This window comes from Apis cerana, linkage group LG11 (genome assembly GCF_029169275.1).
Source record: "Apis cerana isolate GH-2021 linkage group LG11, AcerK_1.0, whole genome shotgun sequence".
Taxonomy (NCBI): Eukaryota; Metazoa; Arthropoda; class Insecta; order Hymenoptera; family Apidae; genus Apis; species Apis cerana.
The window spans coordinates 6,013,029-6,031,113 of NC_083862.1; the positions used below are offsets into that span (position 1 = coordinate 6,013,029).

At 19.3% G+C, this 18,085-nt stretch overlaps 1 protein-coding gene across 6 annotated transcripts in view; it reads right to left on the reverse strand.

The window, feature by feature from the left end:
* Positions 1–18,085, reverse strand: part of LOC108002378 (voltage-dependent T-type calcium channel subunit alpha-1G) — a 198,385-nt gene that overhangs the window by 117,962 nt on the left and 62,338 nt on the right. For 4 of the 6 annotated variants that reach the window (XM_062081495.1, XM_062081497.1, XM_062081498.1 and 1 more), the window contains exons 4-5: positions 11,940–12,037; positions 9,475–9,646 (exon numbers count right to left, since the gene is read on the reverse strand). In XM_062081495.1, coding sequence (XP_061937479.1) covers positions 9,475–9,646; positions 11,940–12,037 — 270 coding nt within the window. Of the gene's footprint in view, positions 1–2,058; positions 2,098–9,474; positions 9,647–11,939; positions 12,038–18,085 lie in introns of all 6 variants that reach the window. The other 2 variants (XM_062081494.1, XM_062081496.1) reach the window with 1 other exon arrangement.

The following is an 18,085-nucleotide window of genomic DNA, read 5'->3' on the forward strand; positions in this document are numbered from 1 at the left end:
AACTTAAGATTAAACTGGAATCAAACGTCCATTCAGATGTCCACATAAAATCATAGAATTTAAAATGAATGTTAAGATAGTCGTCTTCAAGATATATCTAAAGTCGAAAGAATAAATGAAAAACGTAAAACGCCATGACGATGCGAATATCGAGATCAAGAGAAGAGAGAACATCGATTTTTTCGTGCATTGAAAACGAAGAATTGAAAGAAAGTTGAAAACACGCTGTTGATGCACGATGATAGATTTAGAATTTAGAATTTAGAATTTAGATTCGAGCTCGACACTGTGCGAAAAGATGTACAGATACATAATAGATGTACGTAAATAAATATAGGTATACACATAATAATTTCCATAAATAAAAGTTTCAGATCGTTCACCACATTCGTGTCGTATGTTCTAAGCTGCGTATGTTGCAAACGACATATATATATATATATATATATACAGAATCGCCGGAAACCGCAGTGTCAGATTATGACACGAGTATACAAAACGACAGTATACGACAGATTAGAGATGCAGAGATGGGTAAAATACCGTTTCGAAATAGCATGTATGCCACTCTGTTCTTTATGGATTGCTCGTTCATTATTAATCGTGTGTTCATTCGCTAATTATAAAATACAACATTGTTCATAAGTCACCGGATATGCTTACTAAATTTAAACCTGATTTTTATTGGAATAGATTTATAGCAACGTGAAACATGATCTTCACAGCATTGCGATTTAAAAAAAAAAAAGAAAAGGAAGAAATATGAGTTAACAACGAAAGAAAATTAAGCCCATTGGGAGAATGATTGACTTATTCAGGATGATGAGGTGCAGGCTGTTTGAAGAGTAACGCGTGGAAATAAGAATTTTTTTATTTAGCAAATATGTATTTTCCAAATAATTAATTAATTTAAAGTATACAAATTTATTGATGTATTATGTGATATTGTGGAATGGAATTAGAAATTGTATTAAACTATGGCCTTATTTTAATTTATGTAAATATATATATATTTACATGTATATTTTTAATGTAATTTAAAAAATATGAAAATATAAATTTATAATATATTATATATTATAAATATATATATTATATTATAATATATATTATAAATTTTTAATATTCAAATTTATTTTATGTATCAATGTAATCTCTTTTCATAAAATTTAATTGTATTTAATTTTCTATTTTGATACAAAAAATTTAAAAAAAATTTTTTTTTTCAATATTTTTTAAAAAATTTATTTATTTAAATATTCGAATATTCATGTATTAAAAATTGCATGAATTAATATAATTATATTTGTATTATACACAAATACATGTTTACTAAAAATTACATATTTATTCATATGTATATAAAATAAAAATTTTTATTAATCTTGAGTTTATTCATTATAATTATTCATATTATTAATTCTCGTAATTAAGTCAAAAATAAAAAAAATTAGTAATTAGATAAATTTATATTTGATATGTATATCATTTTTTATCCGCATATTATATTAAAATAAATATATTAAAATAAATTTTATATTAAAACAAATTGTTACATATAATATTACATATATCAAATTCACAATAAATATAATTCAATTTTCTTTATGATCAATAATTATAGAATTTAATAAATATAAATTCTGCATTATAATTACGAAGTTCACTCCTTCATTTAAATTTATTAACAATATCCAATGACTTAGGGATAATAGTATAGCTTAATTCACATCAATTGTAACGTTCATTCAACATTCATTCCTTTTTTATTTTTTATTTTTCTTCACGAAATTCGAAATAGTATTTTATTCATCTCTAAACAAGATAGCATGCTCTATGTTTGGTACACACTATAAATACATTTGTACACTCGTACCGTGATCAAGAACAAACAAAAATAAATATATACATATGCATGTGACATATGCATGTATATACATATATGCACATATGGATGCACGTCTATGTGATTTATATTATGTGATTTATATAGATTTATATAGATTTAGATATGTATATAGATATATGCATAGCACATTGTTCTCTACTAGAGCTTACTAAATGCGTGATCGAACCGAGTACTCGTCCGAGAGTAACCTGCAACAGCGAAACAACAGCCTGTCACTGTCCCCTAAGATTATGTACTTACGCCTAATTTCTAACTTTTTTATATTCTTTCTTTTTCTTTTTTTTTTCTTTTTTTATGAAACAAAAACATAGAAATAAAGAAAAAAATAATCGTTGATCGAGATTGTTTCATCAATCTTCATTTTTCCAATTCTGTATAAATGATATTGCTACTATTAAAAAGGAAATCAAGGAATTCGATTAATTAATTCTATACATATAATGCTCGCCCGATGTAATTATTAATTATGCGATTCTTTTTATATCTATGAAAATTCTGTAAAATATTTTATACAGAGTGGTGAGAGAAGAGTAATATACATTTCATGTCCATGTTGCTTAATTTTATAGTATATTATAATACATATATAAATGTTTCTATCGATTTTTGTTTCTTTTCAGAGAAACAATCTAGAACATAATCACAAATTCTATTAAATTTTATGGAAACTTTTTAAATTATGAAAATTCGATCAACAATGAATAAATTAAGTTATATTTCAGAAATATGAAATAAAATTAATTATTCATAAAGAAAACAAAAACTCTTGATAAAATTAGAATTCAAAAAAAATCTTTCTTATTTTTATGATATATTATTAATTATAAATTAATAATTAAATATTTCGATAGAAATTTGAAATTTTATTTTAGTTTATATATCATAAATAATTTAAAGCAATAAATTAAGAATTATTTTAATAAAATAAAGTATTAAAAAATTAAAATAAGTGAAAATAATTGAAAATATATTTCATTAATTTCCAAAATTATTTTTTTTTCTAATTATCTATTAATAATTTTAATTAGTATTAATTTAAGCCTTCAATCTTAAAGAGAAGTATTATAATCAAGATATAAATATTATAGCTATTTTTCTATAAATAAAAAATTTTTATTTGAAATATTTATTTTATATCAATATTTCATTATATTTTATCATGAAAAATTTTAAGAATTTTAATTTTTATTTTAACTTTTAATTTATATCGAACTTATTTTTATTCAATTATCAGATAAAACTAATACTTTTATTCATTTTTTTTAATATTCAAAATATTATCAAGGCTATAATTTACCATTTAATGAAATAAACAAAATATCATTAATTTTAAAATTATATTTTACGATATTTTCTTACATATATTTTCTTTAAAAAAATACGTTAAACCTTTTTGATCTATTTTGAAAATTAAATTTAATTTTAGCGGATTATTAAAATTAAAATTAATTTTATAGGATTGAATAAGACTTTCAAAATTCATTTTTATAATATTATATTTCTTATAAAATTCTTATTATATAAACATATTTACATTACATTATATTTTTATGTATAACATATATATATGTACACACAATATACATATAAGTAGAATAAATAGCTAATGTCATAAAATTAAATTATCAAAATAATTTTTTTAATTTATTTTTAATTACATAAATAAATTTGTAATAATTACTTTAAATATATAATTTTAATAAATATATAGAATAATTCGTTAGAGATTCCGAATAAATATTCTCCATGATCTGAATTTTTCAACTATAAAATATCGATTTAAATAATCATCTTTCATAAATATTCATTCAAAAAAATTTGAATAGAATTCGAATTTGATTTTAATAAATAATAGGGGAGATAGTAATTCTAATTGTCATAAAGATTGATTGTCGCATTTTGTATTTATAATTACATTTCAAAAAAAATTGATGAAAATAAATTAATTGCATAATATATGAATTATTATTTTTATTTTAAATAAAAATTTTTAAATAAAAAACCAATTTTTTTTCATTTGATTAATATTTCTTAGTTTTTTCTTATTTTCTGTACAATATATACAAAATAATCTGCAAAAATATTGATCAATAATATTGACAATAATATTGTTAAAAATATTGATAACAATATTTTGAATACAATACAGTTTAACAATTTCCTCTTCTAAGTCATAAATTTACTCTTCTTACTTTTTTTGATATAAATTTATCAGTTATTTTAATATACATAAATTTAAATATATTTTAGTATAAATAATAATCTATTTATTAGTCAAAATTTTATACAAAATACACGATCTACAGAGAGCATCTATCTTCTAAAAATCTTCTATCCTTCTAAAAACATAAATAAAGAACAAATATTGATTTATACAAATATTGATTATTTGCTTATTTAAAAATTTTTTAAATTTATTAAAAAAGTAATTAAAAGTTATAATAAAATATTGTTTATAATTTCATTAAAGAAAAGAATTTCATTCTATATAAAATTAGAATTCTTACTATTATATTTTTATCTATAGAAAATTTCAAGATAAAAAAAAATATCAAATAAAAATTAACATGGATGATAAAGTAATATGAAAAATTGATAATTGATTTCTTAGAAATAAAATAAATTATAATAATAAAAAAAATAATAAATTTAATTTTTTATCATTGTTATATTATTTTTAATATTGGGATAAATACATTATCATATTTCATATTTTTTTAGAAATTATTAATAAATTTTTAAACAATTTATATTTATTTTTCTTTTATTTGTACTTATAGAACATATTAACGAAGTTTGATTCGAAAAAACTGAATTATCTTGTACGAAATGATTCTAGCACAATTGAGTTAAACTAGGCATACATATAGTACATGTCTCTATTTCAAATGAAGTTAAAAAAAAATCTTATAAAAAAATTTTTCAATATATTTAATAAGTTTTATCATGTTATTATTTCTTATGTATTAATAAATTAATTTTATTTATATCATTATTATATATAATAAATAAATAATTTTAGAAATTAATTTTTAAATTAAATTAATAATTTTATATTATCAGAAAAAATTTTTTTAAAAAAACAACTTTTATATTTCCAAAAATTAAAATATATTATTATATATTTATAAAGAAAATTTATAATATTATAAATATAAATAAATTAAATTAAATATTCATCTAAATGTAAATATAATATATATATAAAATATTACAAATATTTTTATAAAATTAAAAGTAAAAATAAAATTTATCACTATATTTATATATGTATATTATATATCATATTTTGATAATTTTCTTGATTGTTTTTTAATAATCGTAAATGTTTCAATGTATAGAATTATGAAAAAAAATTATGTCAAAATGACAGATTTTGTTAAATAATATTTTTTTCTTATTATTTCTGTTATTTAATTTTTATATAATGTAGACTTGAATTATAATTTGATCTAATTTGTTAGAATTATATATATATATATATATCTTGAAATTATATGATGAATATGATGAAATTTTTGATGTATCTATTAAAAGTTTACATATCTTTAAATATAATTTTCTTTTTTAAAATTTTACTAATATTACTGCATGATAATAATCTGATTTATTTATTTTTTATATTATTATAGAAATATAAAAATAATAATAATAATATAATTAAAACAATAATATAAATAATAATAAAATGATCATAATAATAATGAATGTCATAAAAAATTGATCTTATATTTGATCTTGTATAAATTATTTTTATAATAATTTTATTTTCTATTCATAAATATTAAAACTGTTAATTTTATTTATACATCATTATTATATTATATTGATTCAGATTAAAAAAATTATTAATTAATTAATATTTTATATTTATATGAATATGAAATATTTAAATATTTATTATATTTGTTATAAAACTAAAAAATTTGTAAATGTTTACTTAAATTATTATGAAAAATTATATTAACTATTATTATAAATTACTAAAAAAATTTTTAAATAAAAATTATATAATAAAAGAATTCATAATTTAATATTATTAATTTTCTATAAATTAACATATAGAAAATAAGTAAAAATTATCTTCATTTCCTTTTAATAGAATCATATCTATCTGTTAATAATATCAAATTATATTCCTCTTTTCATCTTTTGTTTGAATCTTAATATGTATGCACTTATTATACATATGCACTTTATTACCAACTGATAATCCTACATTTGGAATCAATCAGAGTAACCACTAAAAAGAAAAAGTAGTATTTACTACTAAAGATAGGAACATTGATATATTATTACAGAATACAACTAATATTATATAACTTTTTAATATATATGTAATTGTAACAAAAATAATATTTTATATAAAATCGCAAAAAACATCTTTTATAAATATAAATATAAATAATTTAAAATTTTTCTTAAGTAAACTTATTCTAAATATATTTTTATATATTTATTTTGTATTTGAAAAAAAATTTATATTTTTTTTTACATTATATTTCACCGAACTTCTAGATTAAAAAAAAATAATAAAAAAATAATAATAAATAATAAAACGATGCGACAATCATCCCTAGTTTCCCCTAAATAAAAGTCACGTTAAGGAATAACCTAGTTTTCATTCACCACCCTGTATAGAGTAACAATTCTAACTGTAAAATGCGTCGATATAAAAACCATTTAAACACGGGAATGAAACACGTGAAAGCGGTTATAAAACATTTAACGGTAACCTCGGCGAACGCGAAACATCTGAGCGTGTGTTTTCAGCTCAGTTTTTAAATAGTTTGCGCGTTCATTAGCAATTCCCCCTTTCTCGTCCAGCCATCGTATATAATGTACGTATAAATGAATTCCGCTTCATGGCTCTGGGACATGAACGAGATATAATAACACGAGATGAAAATTTTCGATCAAAATTCTCGAGGATTCGCATTGTTAATTGTTCACGATTCGAATATTTTAAACTACATATGTGATTCTTATGATGAAAGAAGAGAAATGGTCTCATGAATAGAGGAATCAAATGAAAAAGAAATTATGGAGACACAAAGAAAAATGAAGAAAGAATATGTATCGTGTGATAGAGAGAGAGAGAAAGAGGGAGAAAAAGAGAGAGAGATAGAGAGAAAGAGAAAAGTGCGGAAACGAACGGAAAGAAAATCGAAAAGAAAACTTTCAATTTACTCGAAGCGATACCTTACGACGACAACTCGAGCTATATATCGCCATGCATTTCAGCATACTGCATGAAAACGAACCGTACGGAAACGTTCTTTTAAAGAGAAGATACATACACTCATGTATATACCTGGTGCCCGTTTGAATCTTTATAATGTACAGGATGTCCATCCATCTCAGAAATAATGGATAAAATAAGTGGTAAGTGCAAAAATGAGTCGAAAGAGAAAAATAATTTTATTTAGAAAATTATTTTCGAGTAAATCAAATATGAAAATGATAAATGTAAATTTAGTAAATTAATTCTTGAGTAACAATTATCAATAAGAGGTAATTACATGTGAAAATAAAAAATGTAGAATAAAATTTATTTAAAAATTTATTTAAAGTTTTCTAAGAAATCGAAAAATTTCTAAAATTTAGAAATGTTTGATTACTATATATGTATTTATTTTCAATTTTCAATTTTCAAAAATGACTTTCTACTCGTATTAGATATTAATCAATTGAAAACTTTTCAAATTTAATTTATTCGAAAACTTTTTTCTCAACTCATATCAAATCATCCCTATTTGCTTATATTTAGACACCCTGTATACTTTTTTCTTAATTGAAACTCTTACGTGGCGAATATTCGTCGTGCCAAAGAACTTTGAAAACTAATAATTTTTTCTTAAAATTAATTTTTATTTATTAAAACATTACACAACCGAGAAAATCTTGTACAAAATAACTTGCAAAATCATTGAAATGAATATATAAAAAGGAAGTGATATTAAAAATTTCATCTTTCAAAAATAGAAATATTATTTACATCAAGTTTTCATCATATTTGAAAAAAAAAATAATATTAATCCTTAACACTGAAAGATTCTCCACGCGAGTAAGTTTCGAAGAACATCATAAAAATATCAACGAATAGATATTGGTATACACGTATATGTATATGTAGAATTGAAAATAAATGAGCACAGAGAGATGGATGTAATATATCTGATATCAAACATGATCGTTCCTGGGGATGTTATACGCGGAAGCGGTGAGATTCTTCTCAAGAATCTCCGTTATAAACTGGGACACCACCGGTCACGAAAATTCCGTAAGTATACGCGACGCTATTTAAACCAAAAATAAAACAAGGTCGAAGAATAAATTTCGCAAAGTACTTCATCGATTGCCTTATATGTATCTCGACTCCAAATCAAACTTTATACTATCATGGTATTAAGGAAATAAGTTTAATTTCGAATTAAAAAGATATATTAGAGATGGATCGAAACTTTCTGATTTTTAAATATTGGAATTCAAAACTATGCAATATCTTCTCGAAGCTTAGTATTTTACATTTTTTTTACTCATTATTTACTTATACTCATATACTCATTATTTTATTTATTTATTATAATAAAAGTAAAAAAAAATAAAAAATTTTGATTCTTGGAATTTTTCAATAAGAATTATAGTAAACAACAATTATGTAATAGATATAAACTATTATAATTGATTGATGAAAGTGTATTAATTACTACAGTCACTCTCTGACACAAGCTCAATTATTATAAATGGAATAAAAATAAATTCATATCGTCACAATATTTTCTAAAATTATTTATACGAAATTATTATTTACTAACTATCAAAAGTTTCGGAAAATATAAATATTTTTGAATTTAAAATTTCGAGTTTCCCATCTCTATATATCCATACCAAAAAGAAAAAGAAAAATGAAAATATCCCCAAAATGACTGTAAAATCTGTAAAAATTTCCGACAAGTTCAAAAATTCAAAAATTGGAAAAATTTGTAAAAAGTGGAAAACTGTATGTAAAATGAAAAAAGTAATACGAAAGAAGAGAGAGAAAGAGAGAAAGAAAGAAGTAGTAGTAAAATGTAAAACGAAGAGCAATTTGATATGCGCGTGTGCGCGTTCGATGAGAGAGTTAATACTTATCCAGTCGCGTGTCCGTGTATTGCACCATCTTCTGGAAATAGAGTACGGCCGTCGTTTATCTCAGAAACGCAATGCAGCCTAGTATATACGCGCGTGTTAACGTGACTCTCGACGATTACATAGGGAAAGAAGAAGGCGGATCAAAAAAAGAGAGGCGAGAAACAAGAAGAAGTAAGGCAAAGATGAAAGATAGAAAAAGAATGTAAGAGAAATAAAAGAGAAAGAAAGAAAGAAAGAGAGAGAGAGAGAGAGAGAGAGAGAGAGAGAGAGAGAATGCGGAATCGATGCGATATAAAGCGTAATAATAAACGAACCAGACAAACTCTGATCGTCTTAAAAAATATAAAATATAATATAAAATATAACCATATATCTAAAGAACCAATAAATGACAGCATGACAGAGAATGAATCGATTCGTGTGACACTTACTCGGGATATTTGACGTTGGGTAGAGCCTTCAAGAAACATCGTTGACGCAGTATGCCCTCCCACAGTTGCACGCCGACAATACCAAATATAAAGAAGACGAAGAAACATAGGAGTAGCACGTTGCCCAGCATAGGAAGAGTGTCGAGTAAAAGCATTACCAGTATCCGCATACCTGTTGAAAGTAGAGAAATGGGAGAAAAAAATAACAAAAAATGTGGCAAAGATTGTGACGTTGAAGTCTTTTTTTTTTCTTTTGCGCCGTAATAACATCATTAGATTTCAATAGGAACTGAATAAATAAAAGATTTTTCTATTTGCGTCTATAGGGAATGTTATCCGCAAAAAATAAAGCTCGAAAGTGTAAAAATAAAAGAACGCGATAAGCTATATTGCGATTCTAAATTGATTCATTCGTTATTTGTTCATGTGAATAGTTCGGAAATAAATCTTGTTTCAAGTTCATTCATGCTAAATCTATATTGAATTATATCCTATTATATACTAGATATAATTGTCACGAGCTAATGGAAGAAAAAAAAATATAAATTCAATCGAAGGTGAAAGGATGAATCGAATTTCTTTACTTCTGCGGGATTTTATTTAAAGAAATCGCAACTGCAACCGTGGAAAATACTGTTCGAAAAACATCGAAGTCCAGTTGAGTCATCAAAGTTGTACTTTCATGGTAAATATTTTTCTGCGAATGTCAGATAACAAGTTTAAAGTTTATAAAGTTGTAAAAAATAATAAGTAGAGTATGAATATTTATGCAAATATATATATTTTTGTGGAAAATATATAAAGAGATGGAACCAAGATAGAAATTTATTATTTGACAATTTCAAAAAAATATTTTTTTTCTGCATATTGCATATTATTTACATATTATGCATGTTTCTCGCATTTTATCTTTTCTCCATACTATATTAATTATAGTTTTTAATATATTTTTTGATTCATAATATAATATAATTATTATCTATATTGATGATTCTAAAAATATACATATATAATGATATACACATGATATACACATTTTTTAAATAAAATGAAATTTTAATAATCATAATATAATAATCATAATTTAGATTGTACATTTATTATATAATTTTTAACTCATATTTATCATATTATAATAATTTATCATATAATAATTTTTAAATATATAAATAATTTATTCAACTTTCTTTAACGAAAACAAATATTTTATATAAATTCAAAGTAAGATATACAAATCAAAAACTGTTTAAAATATCAACTACACATTTAATAAAAGTATAATACGTAAAGCAAATTTTTATCAATTTTTTATCAATAATAAATCATTCATAATATAAATAATGTTTTTTCGCAGAATTTTCAATTTTTATTATAATAATAATAATATAATGAGTTATATATATATATATTAAAATAATCTTTGTTTAAATTTGTTCTAAAATAATCGAAAACCAGATATAAAAAACATATATTACAATCAAAACTAAAATTTTAAAAAAATTTAATAAAACATTGAAAATTTTATTTAAAAATTATTTTCTATATATACTGCATTCAATATCAATTTTGAACAAAAGAAATTTATATTTTTATTTTATTAAAAATTAAAAATCTATTTTAAATTTCATACTATTTATATTCAGTTTTTAATTAATTTTTTGAATCTAATACAATAATATATATGAATTAAGTATTTTAAAATTAAATAGTCAAAATTTATTCGATCTTATTTAAATTACTTTGATTATCTATGATCCAACAATATTATTGAAAAATTAATTTAAATATATTTATTTGTATGTATATATATTATTTGTTTTTTTCAGTATTCTTAAATTTATTATTGTTATGTAAATGATTCAAACATTATTTAAATGATTCAAACATTTACTAATCTAAATTATTTAAATTTTGTAAATTATGTTAAGAATCATTAAAAAAATAAAAGAAAAAGAAAGAAAAAGAAGAGATGAAAATTAAAAAGAAATATATTTCAAAAAATTTCTTATTTATTTCTTAAAATTTAAATTATTATTTATAAATAAATCTTTCTTTAACGTTTCATAAACAAGAAGAAAGAAATTTGGCAATATAGATTAAAACAATTTGTATTCAAATACAATACGTTTCAAGGAAAATCAATTTTTTTATAAATAAAAATTCGTATGATGAAACTTTATTTGTTTTTTTTACGAGTTATTTTTGAACGAAGAATTATCTTTGTTTCAAATTCAATTCATTCTGTATATAATCGATATAACGACAAATATTTTTTTTTTTATATATATAAAAACAAATTTATTCGATATATTTTATTCGATCGAAATTTTATTTTAAAATCGTGAAACAAATTTCATTAATATTAATTTACTTTTACTTATGTACGAAATTGGTACATATTACGAAAATGTTTCTAATAAAAGTGGAAAAGTCAGCAATTTTAGACATTAAGTGTTTATACTTACTTGGAATTCTGTTGATGGCACGTAAAGGTCTAAGGACTCTTATTGTCCTTATTGCCGATAAATTCATATTTTCCATATTCAAACAATATTCCAGGGCACTGAAATAAAATTAAATATAAGTTTTTTTATTTTCTGGTCAAACGTGTTTTATTGGTAAATATTTATTCTATATGTTCTATAATATATTTTAATATACATTTATGTTTATAAGTTTATGTTATTATGTTTATAATATTTATTATATTTATGTTTTTATGTTTATAAGTAAATAAATTAACACATTTATAATAAAATGATAAAGAATCATCAAAATATTGCAAAACGTATTTCATTAATGGCAGGCTTTTGTTTATAATAGTACTAAATCCCAATGGTTAATGAATAGATCGCAAGAGAACATGTATTTAACAAAAAGAAGCGCTAAAAGAATATATAATTTTTATACATTACACATTATATATATTACATTTATTTATTATATTATACACATATTTTTATATTTTTTATCCAATAAAAACAATTATTATTTTTACTGTTTATTTTTATAATTTTAAATTATAAAGAAATAATAATATTTAATATTATCATAAAATGGTTATTAGTTGTGAAAAAATAAAAAAAAGATAGAAACAATTTTTTTATAATTAATTTTCGAGAAAATTAAATTTAAAAAGTTCATTTTATAAATATATAATTACAATAAAATATAATATAATATATTAATTAATAATATAATGATTTAAATTATTTTAAATAAATTTTTTTCCTTACTTTTATTTTTTGAAAAGTAAAAATATTTTTTTAATTTCTCAAAAAATTATATTTATATAAAGAAATGAGATTGGATTTTTCTAAAATTTAACATTCTAAATGTATTCTCAATATTAAAATTAAAAATAGAAAAAATAAATAATTTAACAAAAAGAAATTTATAAAAAAAAATTACAATCATATATTCAAAAACTCAAATTATTTTATTTAGAATTTTAAGAATTAAGATTTCTAATGAAATGTATATATTTTACCATAACAAATAAAAGCATGTATCAAAGTATTTAAGATCCAATAAAAAACAAATAAAACAATTTGAATGTTTTTTACAGTAATATTATTATGTCCCAAGAGATAGAGTTATACATGTTATGCTTAAATGCGACCATAGTTGCACATGTAGATATAATGCATAGAATATGATAGAGAATTGAGACTATCCCATGTGAACTTTCAGATTAGCAAAGCTTAAGCTTAATTTTGTATTCGAAAATGATAGAGATAAAATGATACATCTTTCAGAAACTTTGTAAAGCACAAATAATATAAAATAATAATATAAATTATATATAAATTTTATATATATATAATTAATAAAATTTTATATATATAATATATAAATTATATATAAATTAATAATATAAATTTAACTGAAAAATGAATGTAGACAAAAAGACAATAATAAAAATTCATTCAAACTCTAATAAATTTCAATTTTCTGATATTGCACTTATCAAACTCAAAAAAAATTTTAAAGATTTTTTATTTTTGTTATTAAAAACATATAGATCATTATAATTAAATTAATTTTAACTTTTAGTAAATAAATTTAATTATAATACATCCATATTTTCATCTTATAATTTTAATTTTAATTGCTTGTTTAGACACACATTACAATTTAATATTTTTAATGTTAAAATCTCAAAACTTCATTTTTTATAATCTTAACAATATTCATATTTAAATTTTATATTCATAAATTTGTATCATTAAAAAATAAATATTTATAAATTTTTATTAATATTATCAATATTGAGTATTCATGCAATTTCATATAAAAGAATTTATTTTAAATATTTAAATATAATTATATTTTTAACTATATTTTTAATTATAATTATATTTTTGTTTCAGACAAAATACATTCTTGAATCACGTAAACCGTATATCTATATGATATAACAATACCTACATAATAAGATTTGTTTTAAACAATTCTATTTCTAGTTAAATGTTTATAAGAAAAACAATTTGATTTTTAGTTATATTTTTTATTCTCTTAATTCAATATTTTCTTTGTTAGTTCAATTTAATTCAATTTATTAATATATATTAATAATATATTATGTGATCAAAATATCATTGAGGGATTTATAAAATTTTCGATCATTTATAAGAAAAACTCGAATATATTCGATATATTTCTCCATCAATATTTTAATTTATTTAGTTTTTATAAGTTTTTTTTTATAGATTTCTTATTGCATTTTTATAGATTTTTTTATTGCATTTATATTATTTTATAAATTTATGATCATTATTATCATCAATTAAAGTAAGACATTCCATGTATTAAATAACAATAGCAAAAAAATATTTGCTACTTAAGATGATATAATATATTTAATTTTATGAAATTTTTGTATTGAATATTTTAATAATAAATATGTTCAATAAAATGTATTGAATTTTCTTATATAAACATTTTTAATTACTTCAGATAAAAAAAATATAAAAAAATTTATCGAATTCAAGTCTGTATTCTATTTTAGTAACAGAAGTAACAGAGAAAAGGTTAAAATTCAATGAATCGTACATTTCAAACTACATATTCTTTAATACTTTTCACTTGAAACATATTAATTTTCAAAATAAAAATTCTAATATAAATCAAAATGTAAACATAAATATATAACCATAATATATATAAATATTGAAATTATAATTTTTATTATTGAAAAATAATTTAAAAAATAACTTGACACACTAATTATTCAAAAGTTAATACAATAAAATTATTTCAATCACACGGTAAATATATATATTTTTTTAAACTTGAATAAATAACACATAATATTATTGATAAATATATATAACACTTTATATGAGATAATTAGAAATATTAATAAATTTTTAAATATACTAATAATTCAATAAAATAATTATAATTAATTTTTTATAATTCCAACTTAAATATTTATATAATTTTATAATTTTATAATTTAATATTATATAATTATATAATTTTTCTAATTTTTTAAGACGTTTATTTTAGTCAAAAAATGTGTATAATATTTGCTTTAAAAAACCGAATAAATTCTTTTAATTTTCTTTACATCATATAATATAAATACTACATATAATATAAGTTATATACTACATAATAGTATGATATATAAAACAAATTTATATTATATAAATTATATCTTATATTGTATATTGTATACAAAATGGAAGCAAACAGGATAGTAAAACCGAAAATAATTTTACATTAAAACTAAATCATAAAAGAAATAACATTTTTTTCATTTGAAGCTTCGTTTTCGAGAAAATTGAGTTCAAAAATTTGTCAAGCGTAAATTTGATTAATTCTCGATTGGATAAAAATAACTTATTAGTAGAAAAAATTATTTTACATGTAAAAATAAACGAAAAATGTAAAGTAAAATTTTTTATTTAAAAATAAATCTTTGAAAAAATAAATTTTGAAAATTCAATAAGTATACAAATATTTGACCAAATTTCAATTTTATTTTATAATATTATTTATATTTCAATTTTATTAAAAAACGAAGATTTAAATAGTAAAATTTTATTATTTTTTTTATTTCTATATTTATTTTTTACTATATTTTATTCTTTATTTTTCATTTATAAAATAATCTTTTATTAATAATCTATTTAATCCAATCGAAAATTAGTCAAATTCGTATATTTATATTTGATAAAAACAAGAAAAGATATTATTAGTAACTTTGTTTTTATGTAAAATCACATCCTACATTTAAATAAATGTATCTTGTATTAAATAAATCCTGTATTTAAATAAATGTAGAAGACATTATGTAAATATATATTTACAATTATTATTATATTTACAATTATATATTATAATTATATATATTTACAATTTTTTCTATTATCAATATATTCTATTATTTTCTTTTAAAAAATAATTGCAGATTATTTATGGAAATTATTTGTGCTTATCAAAAATAAATTTAATCAATGAAAAAATAAAATATCTATTTCATGTTTTTGCTTTATTCTTTCATTATGAAATGCGAGAAGAAAAATACTACAATTCGTAAACACAATTACTTACTCAAATAAATATATAGCGCTTTTATATAATTTCATGAGCTCTTAAGAACTTGCATGGAATCCACATACGATTAATTTTATTCGCGTAATATAGTTCAATCTCTGCGAAACTTTATTTCATGGAGAATTTATCATGAATGTTTCCATGTTTCCTTCATGTAGCTTAATGCAATCGTGAAATTAAGCGAAAAATAAAAATTTCGCGTCAAAATAAAAATTATTTAAAAATGAACGTATGCCATTTATCTTACGATTGAGCATTTAAAACAAGTTTTATTCTTTTTTGTCTTTTTTATTGACTTATTTTTTAAAATATCGAATATAAAAATTACGAATATATAAATAGTACTTTAATTAGTTTTTAATAATATAATATGCAAATATATATATATATATACATATATAAATATAATATAATATATATATAAATTCTATATAGATGAATAAATTTGAACATATATATAAATATATTTTTTTCTATTTTATATGACATTGATTAATTTATATGATAATTGAATAATATAAACAAATTTAATTACATTCTGAATAAAATTTCTAATTAATATTAAAAATTGGAGAAATCTTAAATAAGGAATAGAAGTCTTAACATAATACTGAAATAATATACTGTAATTCTTTATTTCACCAAAGTTTTTTCAAATAAACAATAATAATTTATCAAAAAATTTAAAAAAAAATTTATTTTCATATATAATTAAATTTTATATTGTTTAATATTTTGATTAAATATAATATAATTTTTACATATTGAATATTTTTAATTATTTATATAATAATCCACATTCTAATTATTGAATCATTTAATAATAAATACATTTTTCTCGAAAAATAAATCTAAAATTTTAATACATTGTATTTTTTTAATAATATTATTTTATTAATATTTTATTTCAAAAAATATGTTTTTATTATATGCATATATTAATTGATAAAAACAATTTTTCCTTAGTTTTAAAAAATTTTAAGTTTGAAAAAACTAAAACAAAACTCTATTTCAATTACATTTATATTCTATCTCTCAATTTGTTATTTTGTATATGAAAGAATAAATTGAATATCATATTATTCTTAATAAAAGAATAATATTAAATAAATATCAATTATAAAATACAATTTAAGAATATTAAATTTTTATATTCTAATGAAGAAATATTTTGTCTATAAAATTTAGATAAAAAGTTATATTGTTTAAAATTTTTAATATAATTCAGTATAATTTTAATTATATTAGTTATTTGGATTACTTTTAATTATTTTTTATAATATAATTTTGTTAATATAATAATTCTTTAAGTTTTAGATATTAAATGTTAAATATTTTATTTCAAATTAAATTGAAAATTCCTTTATTAATTTAAAAAGTAAAAAATTTAGAATTTCTTTTAGAAATTTAAAAATTTTTAAATAAATATATTACTTTATTAAAAAATGTATTATAAATTGTAATAGATTTGATAGTATACTTACTCAGTATAATTTTATTGAACGAAATCACTAAATTATCGAACCAAATCCTATCAAAATAAATTAAATTTAAATTTAAATATTAATGTAACTTGAATTTTGCATATAATTACAAAACTTTGTAATTGTATATTTCAAAATCTCAGTAAAATTATCAATCGTGAACAAATTAAAATCAATTCCAATAAATAGAGTTCAAATTAATGGAATTCTACTATAATAGAATAAAATTTTAGTTTATATCCAATTGAATTCATTTATATGAATGTGAATTCTTATTATCGAAACAAAAAATCGAATGTAATAGAAAAAATCGGTGACTTCCTATCATATAAAGTTCAAATCATGAATTGTTTATCTTCGACAAATTCAACTAAGTAGAATAAGATTCTATTTATTCAGACACATAGCATTAATAGATGATTCCATTTATTATCAGATTATTATCACATATTATCAGTATTCATAATAAAATTTTATTCATCAATTTACAGTCAAATATAAGAGTAATATTTTTTTTTAGTTTCAATAATAATTTTATTTAAAAATTCTATTTTATTTTA